Raw genomic sequence first — 19,152 nt, 5'->3', positions numbered from 1 at the left:
AAACTCAGCCTTAGGACTCAGTTCCTATCTGCACCCTGCTGACAGGAAAACATGGCTCCTGTCATTAAGCAGGCTTTTGGTTGTTGTACTATACTTAACCTACAAAAATCACTTAGTTTTAGTCTTATTTATCCCAGGGAGTTTAATCCTGAATAGGAAGGAATAGTCACTTTACACAGTCTGAATGGTTCCATAAATAGGTTGGAAACAGCTAATTGCCCTGGTAGATTTCTGTCTTGTAGCAAGACACTTCAAGGTTCTCTTTCTTTCCCTGAAACAGAACTTAAGAAATTTCCATGATGTAGAAAACAGATGGTCATGGATATTTTCTCAGATTGGTAGCTATTTAAGGCTTTCTGGCATGTGTTATCATTTTAGGAAGCAAGTCCTTGCCATCTTCTAATGCCATGTTTAAAGCATGACTAAGCTATTCTTACAGGGGTCACTCATTAATTCTATCTTTTCTGACCTGTAACTGGTCTTGTTTGTTGCTGGCATATCCAAGGACTGCCCACTGATTGCCTATACGGCACATTTAGCTCAAGTCACAAAACTAGACCCATGTCAATTACTGGAGGAAAATAGACATAATTTTTTTGTATGTGCACAAAATATCATTAAAATCCCTATTTGTAGTTTCTCGTATATTCTAGACATTTGTTGAGAGGCAGTAAATTAAGATGGCTTCTGTTTTTTTATGCTACATACCAGGGTCATGTAATGCTGGAATAAGTAGATCAAGGTTTTGAAAGTTTATTAACATAACAAGTGAAAGTTTACAAATACATCAAGTGAAAACAGAATCACTTATGGAGCACTTAGGAAGTTGGAAAAGTTATGCATTCATATCAATTCCTCTGTGATCCTCACATTCCATTAAGTTGAGAGGTTCCTATAGAACATTGTCCCAGACTCATTATAGTACTACCATGATGTTCATATACCAGCACCACCACATAATTGGACAAGGAAACAGTTCCCCACTGTGGAAATGCAGTAAGTGAAAAATGTCTTGGAGAATATCCAATCTTCTGTGGAACATGTGATCCTCACTCCCATTTATTTGTTTTTAAGTAAGAAAATAGATCAACATTCATCTCTTCAGATATTATTGTCTGGCCTTCATTAAAAAGAAAAACTTCAATATTTCTAAGAAATGTGTTATAATAATAAGTCCCCAGGCTAGACTATCTGATGATACAGTCAGTAGACGATGCAGTGACTACAGCATGAATCTTGTAGACAAAACTGCAATCACAATATAGTAGACACTTCTGGAAAATAGTAACAACAATTTCAGTAAACTAAAATAATATCCTAAAGTTCCAATTTCCTTTGCTAAGAATGTGAAACATATTTTGGTTATGAAAAAAAGGGTGAGTTTCTGTTAAATACAACCTTGCTTGTCCAGAATCTCAAAGAATGGTAAAAACATCTCTCAGGAAATTAGGTCAAGTACTTAAAAGCACAATACACCATGATAATCTGTAATTTATCACCAGAGAATTTTTTCTTTATGATCTGTCATGAAGTTTTATCCATTGAATTTTATTCTCAGTTCTTATCAAATAATACTGATATCTCATAATTCCAGCTTGTCTCCTATGTGTTTAAAATGATAATGAGTGTGTACAGTCTTTTGGGCTTCTCTCACAGACACCTGGTTGAGAAAGGCTAACTTGGTTGATCTTATAATAATCAATGACTTAAGTGCATTTATTAAATACAATTATGTCTTTTCTTAGCTATTAGTTCTTTGGATTCTTGATATATCCTAGAAATTTCTTGCCTATAGGCTTGATGGATACATATATTTCTAGTAGTCTTGAATGGACGCATATAGTTCATCTAGGAACTTGATGATATATATGTGAGTTTTGAACATACTGTAAATGTCAGTTCTTGTTGCACTCTAAAAAAATCAAAAATGTTTTCTACCTCAATAATTTATCTGGCCCTTTAGCTCACTCCTAATTTAAATTTGCCTTAACTGTGTGCTCTTCTGCCTCTGTCTTTCTGCTATCTCTCTCTCTCTCTCTCTCTCACACACACACACACACACACACACACTGTCTCTCTCTTTCTCATGAAATCACCCACACATTTACACCAATGCTTTAAGACTATTTCTGGAAAGATAGAGTAATCTGGAACTAATTATATTTCTTTAATTTAATTTTCCCGGGTTAATTGCTAGTAACTGAGCTGAAATATGCAAGTATGAGTCTAATCATGCGGTGCCCCAGATAACTGTCAATAATATATTCTCTCCACTTAGAGTAGCTTTAGTTTTCTCTTTCTGATCTTGTCACTTGATCTCCAAAACCACAAACTGTTATGTAGCTGACAAAATTCCACTGGAATGAAGACAAGAGAAAAGTACATGTGATTCCATTTTCAACTCTATCTCATTCCAGCCCTCAGTTCAAAGAGATTTTGCTAATCTTAGAAACAACTACAAACATTTTCATTTAGTTCAAATGAACCTCCTTTTAACTATTTAGTATAAAATAATAATTTTTAGCCAAGTCTACAACCTCATTTCTTTTTCCTTTATAAGAGTCTCCTGTCAATTAACAGAAATCTATCAGTGATACATCTCTGCTCAGTTGTTTTCTTAGGCTTTAAGTATAATTTCTGATAATGAAAAACAACTTCAGGTTTTTCTTTTCTTTTTTTTTTTTTTTTGGTACCAGGGATCAAACTCGGGTCCTAGCGCTTGCATAGCAGGCGTTGAAACCACTGAGCTAAATCCCCAGGCCAACTTCAGGATTTTCTGAGCAATAAGGACAGTGAAAAACAGTTGCCTCTGAGGTCAGAAGTGTGAGTTTTGGACTTTTGAAGTTTATTTAGAAATTTTTAACTTTTTCAAAATAACTGACCCAAAATGCAATGTGTACTTCTAAAGTACTTTTGAGGAGAAATTAGAAAATCAAGCCTGGTTGATAGGAATTTCTTAATTTGGCAGTCCTTTGTACTATGAACCAGTGAATAAAGAATGGCAGAGAAGTTATGTTGGTTATTTTTAACTGATTTTCTAAGCACATTATTTATTATGGTATTTATAGATTATCTAACAAGTGTTAAAATTAAGGTCAGCTATACAGAATGAAGAAGCAAAATCCTCTTTAGTTTATCAACTGCTTGCTTTTCTTCCTCACCTACAGGCTGGTTGATGTAGGCAGAAAGAGAGATTATGCATTGTGTTAGCCATATGAAGACGCACCTGCTTTTCAACTTGAGCAATTTTCTTCTGTCACCCTGGAAATAAATCATTACTCACTGTGTTCAACATTAGCAAATACCTCTCCCTCTCCTGTCTCATTCTCCTCTGCTTTCTCCTGCCCTGCAAAACATGGCTACCCTTTCCCAAAAGCCTTAGAGTAACAGGAAGCTGGAGCTGTCAGAGGCCGTGAAGGTCATCTTGTCCAGCACCCTGCCCCTGCCTGCCCCCTTCCTGAGAGTACAACCATCTGGGGCACAGACTCACAGCTTTGTGAAACTAATGCCTGTTATTCTCCCTGCTTTCTCCTTTGTCCCTACAGCGCCATGGCTACTTATTCTGCCACATGTGCCAACAATAGCCCTGCACAGGGTGTGAACATGGCCAACAGCATTGCCAACCTGAGACTGAAGGCCAAGGAATATAGTTTACAGAGGAACCAGGTGCCAACAGTCAACTGAGGAAAAACAATAATTAAACAGGCCTAAGAAGAAATCAAAAACAATAAGACACCTATCCTGCTCTGTCATTTCTTCTTCCGCTGGAAAAAAAGTAAAAACAAACAAACAAACAAACAAAACAGAACCAAAATATTGGGACCATGGCAGAAAAAAGCAGGAGTGGAGCAAAATGAAAATTAGTTAAGAAATGTTCCTCCTCCCTCTGGGATATCACATCATTTGTTTCTGTATGTGTTTATTTTGTTTTTCCTTCTATTCATGCATTGCTTAATATACTCCAAGCATCTTCAGTTAGGTTCAGCCCACTCATCCCATAATTGTATGAGATTTTCAGAAAATCTTCAGCAGCCAAAGAAATTACATATATATTCAGAACAAATACCTGTAGTCACCTCATCAACCTGTTTGAACCCCAGTGCCTTACTCTGTCATCTTCCAAGTTCTCTTTAGGAGCTTTTGAAAAGCCAAAGTCTGTTGAAGACTGTGTACCCAGTATGATTCCCCTTCTCATTTCAATGTCTGTTGGACATGGTAAGGCTTTTCATCAGCTACTGGAAAAAAAGAATTGTGTATAATTTCTGGTCACTAGCTTGTTAATCAATGTGATTGGCTGTGTCTGGCTAATTCTAAGCTCTAGATATAAACTATGGACTTAGGATTTAAGCTATATATTATTATATCACCATCAACACCACTCTATATCCTTATCCAATTGGCCATCTTAAATTAAAGATACTTGTTATCTTTAAACAATTTGCTGTCACAGGCAACTTGATAGAGGAAATACTTTTCACTCAAGAGAGGGAGAGAAATTTCTCTAGGAAGACAAAGACTGAATTGTAAAAGGCATGAGCTACATCTTTTTGGTGCCTTAAGAGTAGTCAGATGCACACTTATATATAAATACTGTATATATTTATATATTATATATATAAAATATTGCAAGCTTGAGATTGCAGTTTCTCAAACACTACAAAAAGCAAATTTCACTTCATCACTACTATCTTTATCTCAACAGTGATAAAATGTTAATTAGGTATCTTGCTTCTTTTTTTATTCTACACAAAATTTTCATTAAGGCCACAGAGCAATTGGCAGGGCAGGTGTTTAAGAATAGGTCTCATTTTCACATTGGGGCTTTAAAATGAATTAGAAAGTGTTAGAGACTATAAAGGTGTCTCTGAATTTGGAGCCTGAATTCTATTCTGATCTATCATGGGAATTACACTTAGGTGAGAGAAAGATGTTTAGTCATCTGCTCTGTCTTCACTCTACAGAAATATAAAAGGCAAAACATATGTTTAAGTGGAATACACAAAGGTTTGTCTAAATTCTCAAAATTTTAAAGGCAATTATGAAATTTTATTTTTTAGTATTTTGAAATAAAGCTTAGCATCTAGGGCTGGGATTCAAAACATATATTTCTTTGTTTCTATCTCTTTGTTCCCAGACATATGTTTGTAACTTGCCAGGTGGACTTGACCAAACTACATTACCATGTGGTGCCTCAGTTTACCTATTTAAAAATGGGTTTGACAATACTTACCTACCTCACAGGGGTGTTGTGAGGCTCTATTCATTGCTCCTTCATTATTTCCTGTGTTCTTGGTATGTCTAGCATTCTGTGGCCATGGGAGGAAAGGAACTATGAAAATGTACAATGTCAATGAAATCATATGGCACCCAGATGCTTTGTTTCTTGCAAGGAAATGCTACCTTGCTGTACATACTTATAACCTTGTATTTGGAAATGAGATATAGGTATATATTTTCAGATATCTCAAAAATCACAACATTTGACCAAAGAATAATTTAAAACACACAGAATAGACATTTTTAACTTATATTCTTAGCCTGACCTACTTGGTTCTAATAATTTTAGTTACCAATGATTAAAAAGCTTTAGATTGATTTTAGCCAAATGTACCAACTTTGTACTGAGTGATGGGCAAGGAATTTAGGGTGTAAAGTGCACTTTTAACACACATTTGCATTTCCCTTGGTATATCAGATTGAGCTAAGGCTGGTATTTTTTTTTCAGTCAAAAAGCCATTTGAAAATATATTTCATGTGTTGAGTTTCTGTTTCTTCCAGTAGTGAGAAGGAATCCCATCTTATGTATTTTGCCTTCAACAATTGATTCCCTCTTCTTGTAACACACTATTAAAATGTTTCTTAGGAATGGTTCATGTAGGCTGGCTGAACAGCACACACTACTTGATTCTGAGGAGTCTCTCAACTTATTATTTTGTCCCATTTAATTCCTTTGGACCATTGGGTTTCAAAGGAACAGCATGTCCTTACAAACTGAGGTGTTCTTTGATTTGGAAGTGAATCTAATGCAAGAGACTGCTGACTTTGGGGGTGTGAAGTTGGAAGGGTGCAGCTCAAAGAGAATTTGTATCATAGGAAAGGAACAGAAATCACACCCAAAAAGGTTTTGCTAAGAAGGAGATAAAGTTAGAAGACAATCTTAGAAGGGGAGAATCATAGAGCTAGAGGATCATATCAAAGTCCTTTGAAATCTTTATCCATACATCAACTTCCATGGCCAAGAGAAAAGTCTGACCCCATAAATGTGAATAGTAGGGGAAATCACGGGGTTTTATCCAGTGCCTTAGGTAAGAAGTGTCTGAGTATTACACAGAATAACCAGTGCTGATCAGTCATCTGAATGTTCATTGCTGGTTAACTAATTCTACAAACATCTATTATTTGAGCACTTGATCAAAGAATATACATATAGTGGCAGCAAGCACTCAGTTTTGTTCTTTTATTATTGATTTTTTTTAAAGTTCAACTTTGATATGTGATTTGGAGGAATAGCATTCTGGCTCTTGAGCCAGCTGTCAGAGGAGAGTCTCAGTACCATCAACTTTGGGGCACACTTCTGTTCCATCATTCACCCAGATGCAAATGAACAATGTGAATTATCTGTGTCTCCAGGCCCTCCTAAAAGAAGATGCTGATTTGTAGGACACTTGGCAATTAAGTTAAACCAGAAGAGGTGACCTAATAAAAAAGGGAATGACATAATGATATAAAGGTCTCATAAGAAGTGTAATATGTAAATTATATCTTGCTTTATGATGTAAAATACATTGTTTGCGCTAGAATAGAAATGATTCCTTTTCAATAAAATGAAAGAAGGATACTATAATGTCTTTTGTTATGTACATTTGTGTCTGCTAATTCTTTTCTCTTTAAACTTCAAAAGCACAGCTTTGCTAGGATCCAAGATTACACAGAGAACAATAAAGTAAAAAAGGTTTATAAACAAGAGAACTTTTTATCAGAATATGATATTATTTCTTATAAAAGGAAAATAATCTATTGTTCTTCAAAAACAAAGACAATGGTGTGAAGAAGGAAGATATTTATTAATAATGTAGAGTGAAATTTCCATGAGTTTTTTAGCAACTTGTTTTTACCACCAACAGCATCCACAATACTAGATACTCTATGACCACAAAAAAGACTTCATGTAAAGCACAACTTTTTACTTTAAAATAAAGAAATAGCAAAATAAAAAACCATAAGTTACCCATCATGCACAGCATAGAATGTGTAATAATGAAGATAATAAAAAAAACCACATTGTGAAACATAGGTTCTGTTTTCATACCATTTAAAATCTAGTTTAAATGGCCACAAATTTTTGCAACAGTGCAAGACAATAAATTAATAAGTGTCAAACAAATAGACCAGACAGAAGGATTGGAGAAAAGAAAGGAAGAAAACACTGTGAACTTTTTATACGGGAACCAGGATTTGAAATTTATCAGCAATAATTTGACAGGTAGAGAGGGGGGTGATGTAGAATGGAGAAGAGGGATAAAGGCAGGGATACAGGAATGAGGAATTTGCTTTGGGAAATATGATTAGATGAGCCTGGGTGGGTTGTAGAGAGTGGAAGATTAATGCTGAGCCCTACTCTCAAGAGGAAGGAGTTTAGACTTTTCCTCAGGCCATAGAGATCCACTGGAAGATTTCAAGCCAGAAAAAACATGTCATGAAAAACTTTCTATCTTAGAAGAACTTTTATTATAAAATAATGAAGATAAACTATAGCAGAATAGAAACTGAAAACAGATCAGTTAGAGATTTCTGAGGGGGAACAAAAAATGGATGAACAAGAAACATCTTGGAAGGACAGATTTAGTACGACATCGTGGCAAGAAGGACAAAATGGACAGAGTAAAAGATAATACTGGTTTAAAGTCTAGGAGAAAGAATCACTGATAAAACTGACAAAAACAGGATACACCCAATTACACAAGATAATTGCAGCTTTATTGATATATTATTATTAGATGTATTATTCATCTAATTGATGGCTAAGATCAAGTGTAGATATATTATTGAACCCAAAATCTATAAATGTAAGCACCCAGTAGGCAAAGTCCTGAAAGTAGGATTTCCATCAAGGGTAGACATAGAAGTTTGAGGTTAATTTTTAGGATGTTGATACTTTGAAGTATAAGAATGGATGAGTTCTTCAAGATAAGAGATTATTATTGCAAATCAAATAATTAATTCCAGCAAATGGCTTTTAGAAGGTTTCAGCCCAAAGAGGAAGGTTGAGCTTTGAAGAATATAGACAGTTGGGGCAAGGGCTATAGAAGTCTACTGAAAAGGAACTATTTGAGAAATAGGAAGATAATCAACTTATTATTCCAGAGTTTAAAAAGACAGGCTTTCAGTAATAAGGAATATTTAATGTACTCACATGTTGTGGAAAAGACCAGCTAATTGAAGATGAAGGAAACACCATTATGGCTTCAAGAGTACTGTTTACTACAGTGTTAGAGGAAGAACGGTTGAATTAGCAAGTTATAGTAGGAAGAAGTGCTTTTCAAAAATGGAAGCAGTGTATATTAATAAGGACTCCTTCAGTTGTAAGTAGCAGAAATTGATCAAAGTAGTCACAAAAAGGCTTTATTTGGAGGCTAGCTCAACCAGCCTGGAAGTTCTACTAGTCTGTGTGGCACCACGGATCCTAGACCCCAGGTGGGTCCCACACTTTGTTCTATTCTGCTCAGGCAGACACTACCCATTCAGTACCTTAAACAGCAGACATTTCTTTCTCAAGTTATCGAGGCTGGATGCTAGTGGGATCTGGTGATGGTATTCCTGGGATGGCTGTCTGCTGCTTGTAGCCTCACAGGATGGAAAAAGTGAGTCCTTATCTCCTTTTCTTCTTATAAAGATAATCTCATCATAGAGGCTCCACACTCATGGCCTGTTCTAAACCCTGTTACTTCCCAAAGGCCGCACCTCCTCGTATCATTCTATTGGGGGTTAGGATTTTAGTATATGAATTGGTGGGAACACAAACATGGGAGTCATACCTGTAAACCTAATGAGGCTGTACACTCTGCCATGTGCCCACCTACTCTCCTCTGACTGTGCTTCTGCCTTAGCACAGTGCAAGGCCTCCTAAGGAAGCCCACATGGAACCTGCACACCCACTTCTAGACCACATCTCAGGCCCTTGAGATTTGGAATTGCTGATCAAATTATCCCATGCCTACCTTAGGGATGGCATAGACCACTTCTCTTGGTTTAGATATTTGAGGGATGGCCAAGGGGTCACTGTGGAGGTGGAAGTGTGCTGATGGACTTGGGATGTGCATGCTACACTCACCACCCACATTTGCACATATCCATACTTGGTGCATGATGGGGCTGGGGTGAAAAGAGAGGAGAGTAGACCACAAGCACAGGGCTAGGGTCTGATCCTCTCCATGCTGCCATGTTCTGGGAAGGAATTCCAAACAGCCAAAGAATTCCAGCATCAGGGAAAGAATTGAGGTTTAAGTGGAGTTAGTCTCTTTTCTCAGCTCTTTCCCAAACCTCTTCTTCTGTCCCTACTCCACACAGGCCTGTTTCAACAACCACCACCACTGCCCACTGTAAGTCACAATCTTCTGGGAGGACAGGGTAGATTTGTGTGGCCCCAGAACTGTGTATTGTGTCCAGTGACCGAAAATCAGAATGGAGCCTTTAAATGAAGGTACTAGGGATGAGCAGGTTTAGTTCAGATTCAGATGACTTGGCAATATTCTGGGATTAGTGACTAGTTATGGAATCTCTGGAAATTGAATCAAAAGGCAGTAAAGCCAGATCTTAAAGGATCCTCTCTGCTGGAGTAGGACAGCTATCATGGGATCCTTCCCCCCAGATCTGGCCAGGGAGGGAAAACGATGAAGAACAAAGGTTAAACTAGCAGAGAGCAGGTAGATGGACTAGCCAAGGAACATTATTGTCAAGGGCAGATTCTGATGCTGAGTCTGACCCCTTGTATTGGAGAGTGGCTGTGGACTTGGTCTCATGACTATAAGTCATCCACTTTCAGATTTGAAGAAATATAGTTAGTAACATTCTGCTTTCTCCTCTCAATCTCTACATTTCTGTTCAGTTGCAGGGGCAGAAACCCAAGTCAAATTAGACTCAAATATTTAATCACATGATTTATTAGATGGATTGGAGGGGTGCCACAGAATGAGAGGAAGAATCAGGGTGACTCTGAGAACTTCAGGTACTAAAACTAACACTTGACATCACCACCACTCTGTCTGTCTCCTGATTTTGCAGGAAGTTTTTCTCCTTGTCGTATGGAAAGTGGGCATGGAACTTTCAGATTTACATATATTCAAGTTTGGAGAGAGGACTCAATTCTTATTTAATTCCTAAGTTCTGGAGGTGGAAGTATACCAAGTAGCCAGCCCAGGGTTGCTTGTCACTATCAGACATGGTATGAACACCAGTGCAAGTCCTCTAATCCCCATTTTGTAGCCCAGTCACTGTTACAGCACCCAAGCCCTAAGATATTTCCACTCATTTTGAAGACCAAACCTCAAATGAACTAGTAGGTAAATGCCCTTACTATCCCTTATGGGCAGTCCCCATAGCACTGGCGAACACCTTGGTAATGTCTCTCTCTCTTTTTTTAACCTATGCTGATCCCTCAGGCCTTCATTTCTGCTCGGTGGAATCATTTTACAATGAAATACATATTAACCATTACCTCCAACTCTGATTTTTGGGAGACCCAGGCTAAGGTAAGACTCTGTTTTCTTTTACCTGAGGCATCCTCTCTAAACTATGCTGATTGAGCGATGAGAATTTATTGTTATCAGGAGCATGAGGGAATGAAATATAAGCATACAAAATAGCACAGATTCACCTGAGAAAGAAAAAAGGGAGAGAGAGAAAGAGAGAGACAGAGAGCGAGAGAGCAGATTTTTAATTATATGCAGTGTGATCAAAACATATGGTGACTGTTTAAAATATGTTAAAAGTAAAAAATATAATACCATTAATAACCTCCTAAATACCTCTTCTCACTTCAACCAGTTACCCCACTGATCTTGCCATTTTCTGAAGCCATTCTGGAAATCTATTTCATGACTGTCTTTATAAAAATATGATGAATGCTGTTGCTAAGTGCCATCCAACAGAAAGGCAGGCTCTTGAAAACATTAGGATATATCTTCATCCACTTTATTCACTGGATCTGGCATTGTGCATCTATTTGCAATTACTTGCAAATTCAAAATAACCATGCAAGATAAATGTTTTCAATCAATTCCAGACATCAAGGCAGTTATAACAGCACCACTGAAGACACTGTGAAAGAGGACTTCCAGCACTGCTTCAGAAAGTGGCAAAAAAGATGGGATAAGTGTGTTTGAAGAGAAGGGAATTAATGATAATGTGTCTTTTATTATAATTTAAAAAATTTTTAAACATTCACTGCAGGTTTTGATTATGCCACGTAAGTTACTTTCCAGCTCAGGTGGTATTAACCTTTCTTCTTTCTCATGCTGGAAAATACTGCTGCAAATACTTCAATTAAAACCATATCAACTCTTTTGTCTTTCTTATGCAAGACAGAAGTAGTATTTCAAGAAAGTGCCTTTACTCTTCTTTCTGGGCACACAGGTAGCTTTCATTTCCCAGTATCACTTGCAGTTAGATGTGATCTCATGGCTAATTTCCATCCTACAGAATATAGTAGGCAGAAGTGGTATTTGACAATTTTAGTCCTGGCTCAGGCCTCCTATTTGCACTTTTCTTTGCTATTTCTGCCATCTGGCTGATTGAGATGACAACCTCTAATCAACTTTGGGAGTCACGCATTAACAGAGATAAAGCAGCAGTCAACTTGGGACCAAGAAAAGTGTAGGAAGAGAAGTTGCAAACTTGATGGCCTTGAACCATCCTAAAGTGTTATATGACAGAAAAATAAAGTTTGATTCTGTTGAACCATACATGACAAGGGCTATTTATTACTATAGCTCCACTATCCCTAATATACCTCCTTCCCTTGTCTTCTGTCTTTCCATTTTCCATCTTCCCTCCTTTCCTTTATTCCTTCCTTACATCCCTACAACAACCAATATTTAAGCTTAGTTACTTTTTGGGGGGGGGTACCAGGGATCATAGCTTAGTTACTTTTATAGCTCATAGACTTAGAGTTCTTAACAACCAGGAAAAATTACTCACTCACATTAAACACTTGAAAATATAACATACTTATGTGGCATCTTGTCCCCTTTGGATTATAACTTACTAAAGTAATAGAATGTTATAGTAAATGAATAAACCAAATGACACCTTCAAGAAGTGAATGTTGACATTCTGGAGTTCCTGGAATATATATCAAAATATTATTCTAGCTATAAAAAGACAGCATTCCTAAGAGGAAGATAGCCAGATCATCACAAATTGAAAGCATCTGAAAGCTATTTCCTAGACTCACATAGTTATTTGCTTAGTGTCATTTAGTTGGGCAGAGGTAAAATAAGGCTAGTAAACCTGGACAGCTAGAAAAATTTACACATGTAGACAGAAGGACATGAACAAAAATGTTCATAGTTTGCAATAACACAATATTGGAAATAAACAAAATGTCCATCAATGAGAGAAAAAATAAAATGTTATATGTTCATACAGTGAAATATTTAGAAATAATGAATGAACCACAACTACACAGCCTCATTTGGGTACTTCTCAAGTACATAACTTTGAAGGAGGGACATGTTGCAGAGTTTGCAACATTGTACATAAAGCTAAAAACATAGGCTATAATCATTTATTGTTTGTGAACACATGTCAAAATACAAAAAGAGTACAGGAATGAGAAATTATGTTAGAAAATTTCTGAATTATTTCAGAAATAATTATACCAAAAGTAACTTCTGAACAAGAAGGCAGGGGTGAGGCCCACTGGAACACCAGTGCTGTGGGCTTGCAGGCCCCAGCCAGAGCCCCATTGGGATAGTAGCACAGCATAGAAATTCAGAAGGCCATCATTCTGAGCCCAGGAAGATGGTGTTGTGGTGAGAAGCAGGAGAAGGCCTCTCTGAGGCTTGTAGAGAATTGGAGACCACTGGGAGAACAAAGAGAGTCACCTCAGTAAAGACACAGCAGACTGTACTGGATGGTGAGTTGTTGGGGTCAACACCTCCTACTGGGACCAGACTTGGGGTGGAAGTGTAGCCTAAATCTGCAGTAGAACTAGGCAGAGTTCAAACCCAAAGGAGATCCAGGAGCTCAGTTCCAACCTTGCAGCCAGAAACAAGCCTGAACTTCAGTGGACTACTGCTGGGTTGCTGAGATCAGTCAACACAGATCTGTACATTACCCACATTGTCCTCCAGTGACAACAGAGATACACTTTGAAGGGAACATTTTTTTCTTCTTTTCTTTTCTCCTCCATCTCTCACCTCTCTTGTTCCTGTGTTTGTCCTGTTTTTTCTCAATTGTTTTGTAGGAATGCAAATATGGTTCTTAGTTTTCCTGTTTCTGTTAGTTTGTTCTGTTCTTGTTTTTGTCCTTTCCTTCTCTCTTTTCCTTCTGTCTTCAGTTTCCCAAAGCTTGAATATTCTTCCTGTGACCTTTATCTTTACTTCTAACCCTTCCTTCTCCTTCTATTTCTCTATAACTCCAACTCCTTCTAAATCTCCCCAGAGGGCAAATTTGCTTCATTGAAGAGCTTATTTACTGCAAATATATTTCTGGTTACTTCTAGATTTTGATATACAACCACAAGTCTAATTCATGCAAGGGCTGAGGATTTAGCTCAGTGGTTCTGCTGCCTGCCTCAAAAGCCCAAGATCCCAAGTTTGATCCCCAGTACAAAAAAAGAGAGACACCAAGTCTAGTTCATGCAGTTGGTAGACTGATAGTTACTACAGTTTGTCATTTTCTAGGCTGTATTTGATGCTGTTGTTGATGCTGATTGTATTACTTTAGCCAAGGTGATATGATTGTTCTAATTGGTTGTCCTTCCTAGTAAAACAAGACTGAGATTGCCTAAGGGCCATTATAGACTCAAAACCCAAAGGCCAACCAAACCTGGAAGATAATCTAAGAAGTAGCCATTCCTTAAGGGTTCTAAATACTATCAATAAACATACTTGCAATAAGCAAATTACAAGCCAAAACATCAACAACAACAACAAAAATAGAAATGAGAAGATACCTAAAGAAGACTCAAAACCAGACTTCCAGATCACCAAAGGCAAACCCAAGAGGTAACAAGCTGGAAAAATCCGAAATTCAACCATCTGGATTCCCTGCACTGGCAATGCAAGAGGATCTGGAAAAAATGAAATTAGAAATAATTTCTCAGATGACAATAGAGATGGTGACCATAATAAAAGACATTATTAATAATTCTAGAGCAGACACAGACAAAAAAATAGAGGAGCTGAGAAAAATGATTAAAACCATGAATACCCAGCATAGGAAAGAATTGGGAAGCATAAATCACATCCAAGCAGATATCCAGAAAACTAAAAATTCCAGTGAAAGTTTCCACAGTAGAATAAGTGAATGTGACAACAGAATTTCAAACACAGAAGAGATTATGGCTAAAAACCATGAAAACAAAGATTTCTTGAAAATAGCAAGGAACCATCAGAAATCAATCCAACAGCTACTAGATGATGCAAAGAAGAATGAATTAAGGTTGACTGGAGTCACTGAAAAAGTAGGAGACAGCACAAGAGACATAAACTTTTCACAGAAATAATCGCAAAAATCTTTGCAAACAGGGAAAAAGAATTTTATATAAAGACAAGTGAGGCATATAGAACTCCAACTACTTGTGATAAAAATTCTATACCTACCCATATAATAGTCAAGATTACAGAAATCCAACACAAGAACAAAATATTAAAAGCAGTTAGAGAAAAGAAACAAATCACATACAAAGGAAAGCCAATCAGAATCACAGAAGACTTTTCAATACAAACCCTTAAGTCAAGGAGAGCCTAGAGTGAAATATTTCAAGCTCTAAAAGAAAAACCCTCCAACCCAGATTGATGTATCCTGCAAAACTATCTTTCACAATCAATGAAGAAACAAGATACTTTCACGACAAAGAACAACTTAGAAACTTCATGAATACCAAACCAATGCTTCAAAAAATTCTAAACAATATCCCAGGAAATGACAATGAGGGCCACAACTCCATGAAGCACAACAGAATGAAGCCATCAGGCAAGCAAGACAAGAAATTAAATGCAAAGGGAGGGAAAAAAAATCCAACAGGAAAAGATCATGACAAGGATAGGTCAATGCATATCAGTTGTAACCATCAAAGATAATGGTCTCAATTCACCAATCAAAAGAAATAGACTGGCAGAATGGATCAAGAAGCAAGATGCAACAATATGCTTCATACAAGAAACACACTTAATTCAAAAAGAAACTCATAGACTGAAAGTCAAAGGGTGGAAAACAATACTCTATGCAACAGGAACCTGAAAGAAAGCACGGATAGCTATCCTATTTGCAGATAAAATGGATTTCAAACCAAGACTAATTAAGAGACACAGAGAAGGTCACTACATCCTTGTGAAGGGAACAATCCAAGGGGAAGAGATGACAATCATAAACATATATGCACCAAATACTAATACACCCAACTATATAAAATGAATATTAATGGACATGAAAAATCAAATACTCACTAATACAATAGTATCAGGAGACCTCAATACCCCACTGTCATAAATAGATTGATCAACTAGACAAAAACATCAACAATGAAATACTAGATCTGACCAAACTTTTAAACAAATGGACTTAATAGATGTCTACAGAGTGTTCCAGTCCCCAAAATCAGAATCAGAATACATTCTTCTCAGCTGCACATGGGTCATTCTCCAAAATAGACCACATGCTAGCTCATAGAACATGCCTAAGTAAATGCAAAGGAATTGAAATTATCCCTTGTACACTATCAGATCATAGTGCAATGAAATTGGAGATCAATAGAAAAAGAAACCATAAGAACCTCATAAACATGTAGAAATTGAATAACACATTACTAAACAACCAATGGGTCACAGAGGAAATTAAAGGAGAAATTAGACAGTTTCTACAATTAAATGACAATGTCAATACAGCATACTGGAATTAGTGGGACACAAGGAAAATAGTCCTATGAGGGAAATTCATGGCAGTGACAGCCATATTAGGAAAACAGAGCGAGTTCAAATAAACAACCTAATGCTGAACCTCAAGCTTCTAAAAAAAGAAGAGCAAGACAAACCCAAAGCTTGTTCAAGGGAGGAATTTATAAAGATCAGAGCAGAAATCAATGCAATGGAGACTAAGAGAATGATACAAAAAATCAATGAAGCAAAGAAATGGTTCTTTGAAAGAATAAACAAAATTGACAAACCCTTAGCCAACCTTATCAAAAAAAAGGAAAGAAAAAGGCTCAAATCCATGCAATTAGGAATGAAAAAGGTAAAATTACAACAGATCCAGTAGACATCTAGAGGATCATCAATACCTATTCTGAAAACCTGTATTCCAATAAGATGGAAAACACAAAAGAAATGGACAGATTCCTAGATAGATATAAATTACCAAAGTTGAACCAAGAAGATATAAAAATTCTAAACAACCCAATATCAACCAATGAAATTGAAAATGTAATTAAAAACTTCCAACAAAGAAAAGTCCAGGTCCTGATGGCTTCGCTGCTGAATTCTACATGAAATTCAGAGAAGAGCTAATGCCACTACTTCTCAAACTCTTTAATGAAATTGAAAGGGAAACAATACTCCCAAATTCATTTCTGGAAGCAATCATTACCTTGATTCCAAAAGCCAAGAAAGACCCATCCAAAAAAGAGAACTATAAGCCAATTTTCCTAATGAATATGGATGCAAGAATCATCAGTAAGATACTCGCAAACAGTGCAGAAGATCATCAAGAAAATCATACACCCTGACCAAGTTGGATTTATCCCAGGGATGCAAGGATGGTTCAACATACATAAATCAATAAATGTAATACACTATATTAATAGAGCCAAGGACAAAAACCATATGATCATCTCAATAGTTGCAGAAAAATCCAACACCCATTCATGATTTTAAAAAGCTACAGAAAATTGGAATAGATGGTCTTTATCTCAACCTGATAAAAGCCATCTATGAAAAACCAACAGCCAACATCATACTAAATGGTTGAAAAGTGAAAACTTTCACACTAAAATCAGAAACAAGACAAGGATGTTTACTATCACCATTCCTGTTCAATATAATTCTGGAAACATTAGCCACAGCAATTAGACAAGAGAAAAACATAAAAGGATTACTGACAGGAAATGAAGATGTTAAACTGTCATTATTTGCATATGATGTAATACTCTATATAGAAGATCCCCAAAACTCCACCAAAAGACTTCTAGACTTAATAACCAGATTCAGTAGAGTAGCTGGATATAAGGGTAACACTCAAACATCAATAGCCTTTTTGTACATGAACAACAGACTCATGAGAGAGAAGTAGGGGAAAAATTCATTCACAATAGCACCCAAAAATATGAATATAGAAATCAGTCTAATGAAGAAAGTAGAAGATCTCTACTTTGAAAACTACAGTGTTCTGAAAAAAGAGATTGAAGAGGATATCAGAAAATGGAAAGATATCCCTTGTTCTTGGGTAAGAAGAACCAATATAGTAAAAATGGCCATGCTTCCAAAACTGCTATATAGATTTGATGCAATCCTGACTGAAATTTCAAAAGTATTTTTCACAGAACTAGAGAAAATAATCCAATAATTTATTTGGAATCAGAAGAGACCTAGAATATCAAAAGCAATTGTAGGCAACAAAGACAAGGCAGGGAGTCTCACATCCCCCAACTTGAAACTATACTACAAAGCTACTGTGAGAAAAACAGCATAGTACTGGCAAAGAAACAGACCCAAGAATCAATGGAACAGGTTAGAAGATCCAGAAATAACTCCAGACATACTCAGCCACCTCATATTTGACAAAGGAGTCAAACATCCTCACTGGAGAAAAGATAACCTCTTTAATAAACGGTGCTGGAAGAAATGGGTTTCAACTTGACAAAGATTAAAATTAGACCTGTATCTCTCATCATGCATTAAACTAAAATCAAATGGATCAAAAATCTAAATATTAAAACAGAAACACTAAACCTGCTAGAAGATAGGTTAGGTAGAATTCTTGAAGGCATAGGCATAGGAAAAGACTTCATGAACAAAACCTCAATTGCATGTGAACTAGCACAAAGAATCAACAACTGGGATCTCATCTTATTAAAAAGCTTCTGCACAACAAGAGAAACCACCAACAGAGTGAAGAGACAACCCACAATGTGGGAAAAAATTTTTAACAGCTGTTCCTCAGGCAAAGGTCTACTATCTAGAATATATAAAGAACTTAAAAAAAAATCAGACCCCTCCAAATTTAAAGATCCAATCTAAAAATGGGCATCTGAAATGAACAGACATTTCTCTGATGAAGAAATAGATGCAGCAAATAAATATATGAAAAAATGCTCAACATCACTGGTCATTCGATAGATGCAAATGAAAACAATGCTGAGGTTCCGCCTCACTCCAGAAAGAATGGCTGCTATCAAGAAATCAACCAATAACCAATAACAAAATATGCTGACGGGGCTGTGGGGAAAAAGAAACCCTTATCCACTGTTGGTGGGAGTGTAGATTGGTGCAACCACTGTGAAAATCAGTGTGGAGATTCCTTAAAGAACTAGGATTAGAGGTCCCATTTGATCCAGCTATTCCCCTGCTGGTATCTTCCCAAAAGAATTAAAAGCATCATACCACAGTGATATATGTGCATCCATGTTTATAGTGGCACAATTTGTAATAGCTAAATCTTGGAACAACCCAACTGCCCATCAACTGATGACTTGATAAAGAAGATGTGGAGTTTATTTTTTATATAAAGTGGAGTACTACTCAGCCATAAATAATAATAAACTAGAGACATTTATAGCTAAATGTATGAATATTGAGGTAATACTCTTAAGTGAAATAAATAAGACAAAGATGTGTAAATACCAAATTGTCTCTCTGGTGTGAGAAACTGAAACTAAATGAAGACCAAAATATGTAATAGATAGTGTGAAATAGGAAGTAAATATTTAAAGGGGAA

General features: G+C 36.6%; 1 protein-coding gene across 2 annotated transcripts in view; it reads left to right on the top strand.

Annotated features, from left to right (window-relative positions):
- The window catches only part of Prrx1 (paired related homeobox 1), a 70,771-nt gene extending 63,927 nt beyond the window's left edge, over positions 1–6,844 (top strand). For both annotated transcript variants that reach the window (XM_021244676.2, XM_004865244.3), the window contains one exon: positions 3,546–6,844. Coding sequence is in view for 1 of the 2 variants with exons in the window: in XM_004865244.3 (XP_004865301.1) it covers positions 3,546–3,684 (139 nt within the window). In the remaining variant the exon portion in view is untranslated. The remainder of the gene's footprint in view (positions 1–3,545) is intronic.
- Positions 6,845–19,152: the final 12,308 nt, after the last annotated feature.

Source organism: Heterocephalus glaber, unplaced genomic scaffold (assembly GCF_053883595.1).
Source record: "Heterocephalus glaber isolate CG9 unplaced genomic scaffold, H.glaber_assembly_v1.0 deba00000738, whole genome shotgun sequence".
Taxonomy (NCBI): domain Eukaryota; kingdom Metazoa; phylum Chordata; class Mammalia; order Rodentia; family Bathyergidae; genus Heterocephalus; species Heterocephalus glaber.
Note: the sequence above shows the minus strand (reverse complement) of the source record. Positions and strands in the feature narration are given on the sequence as shown.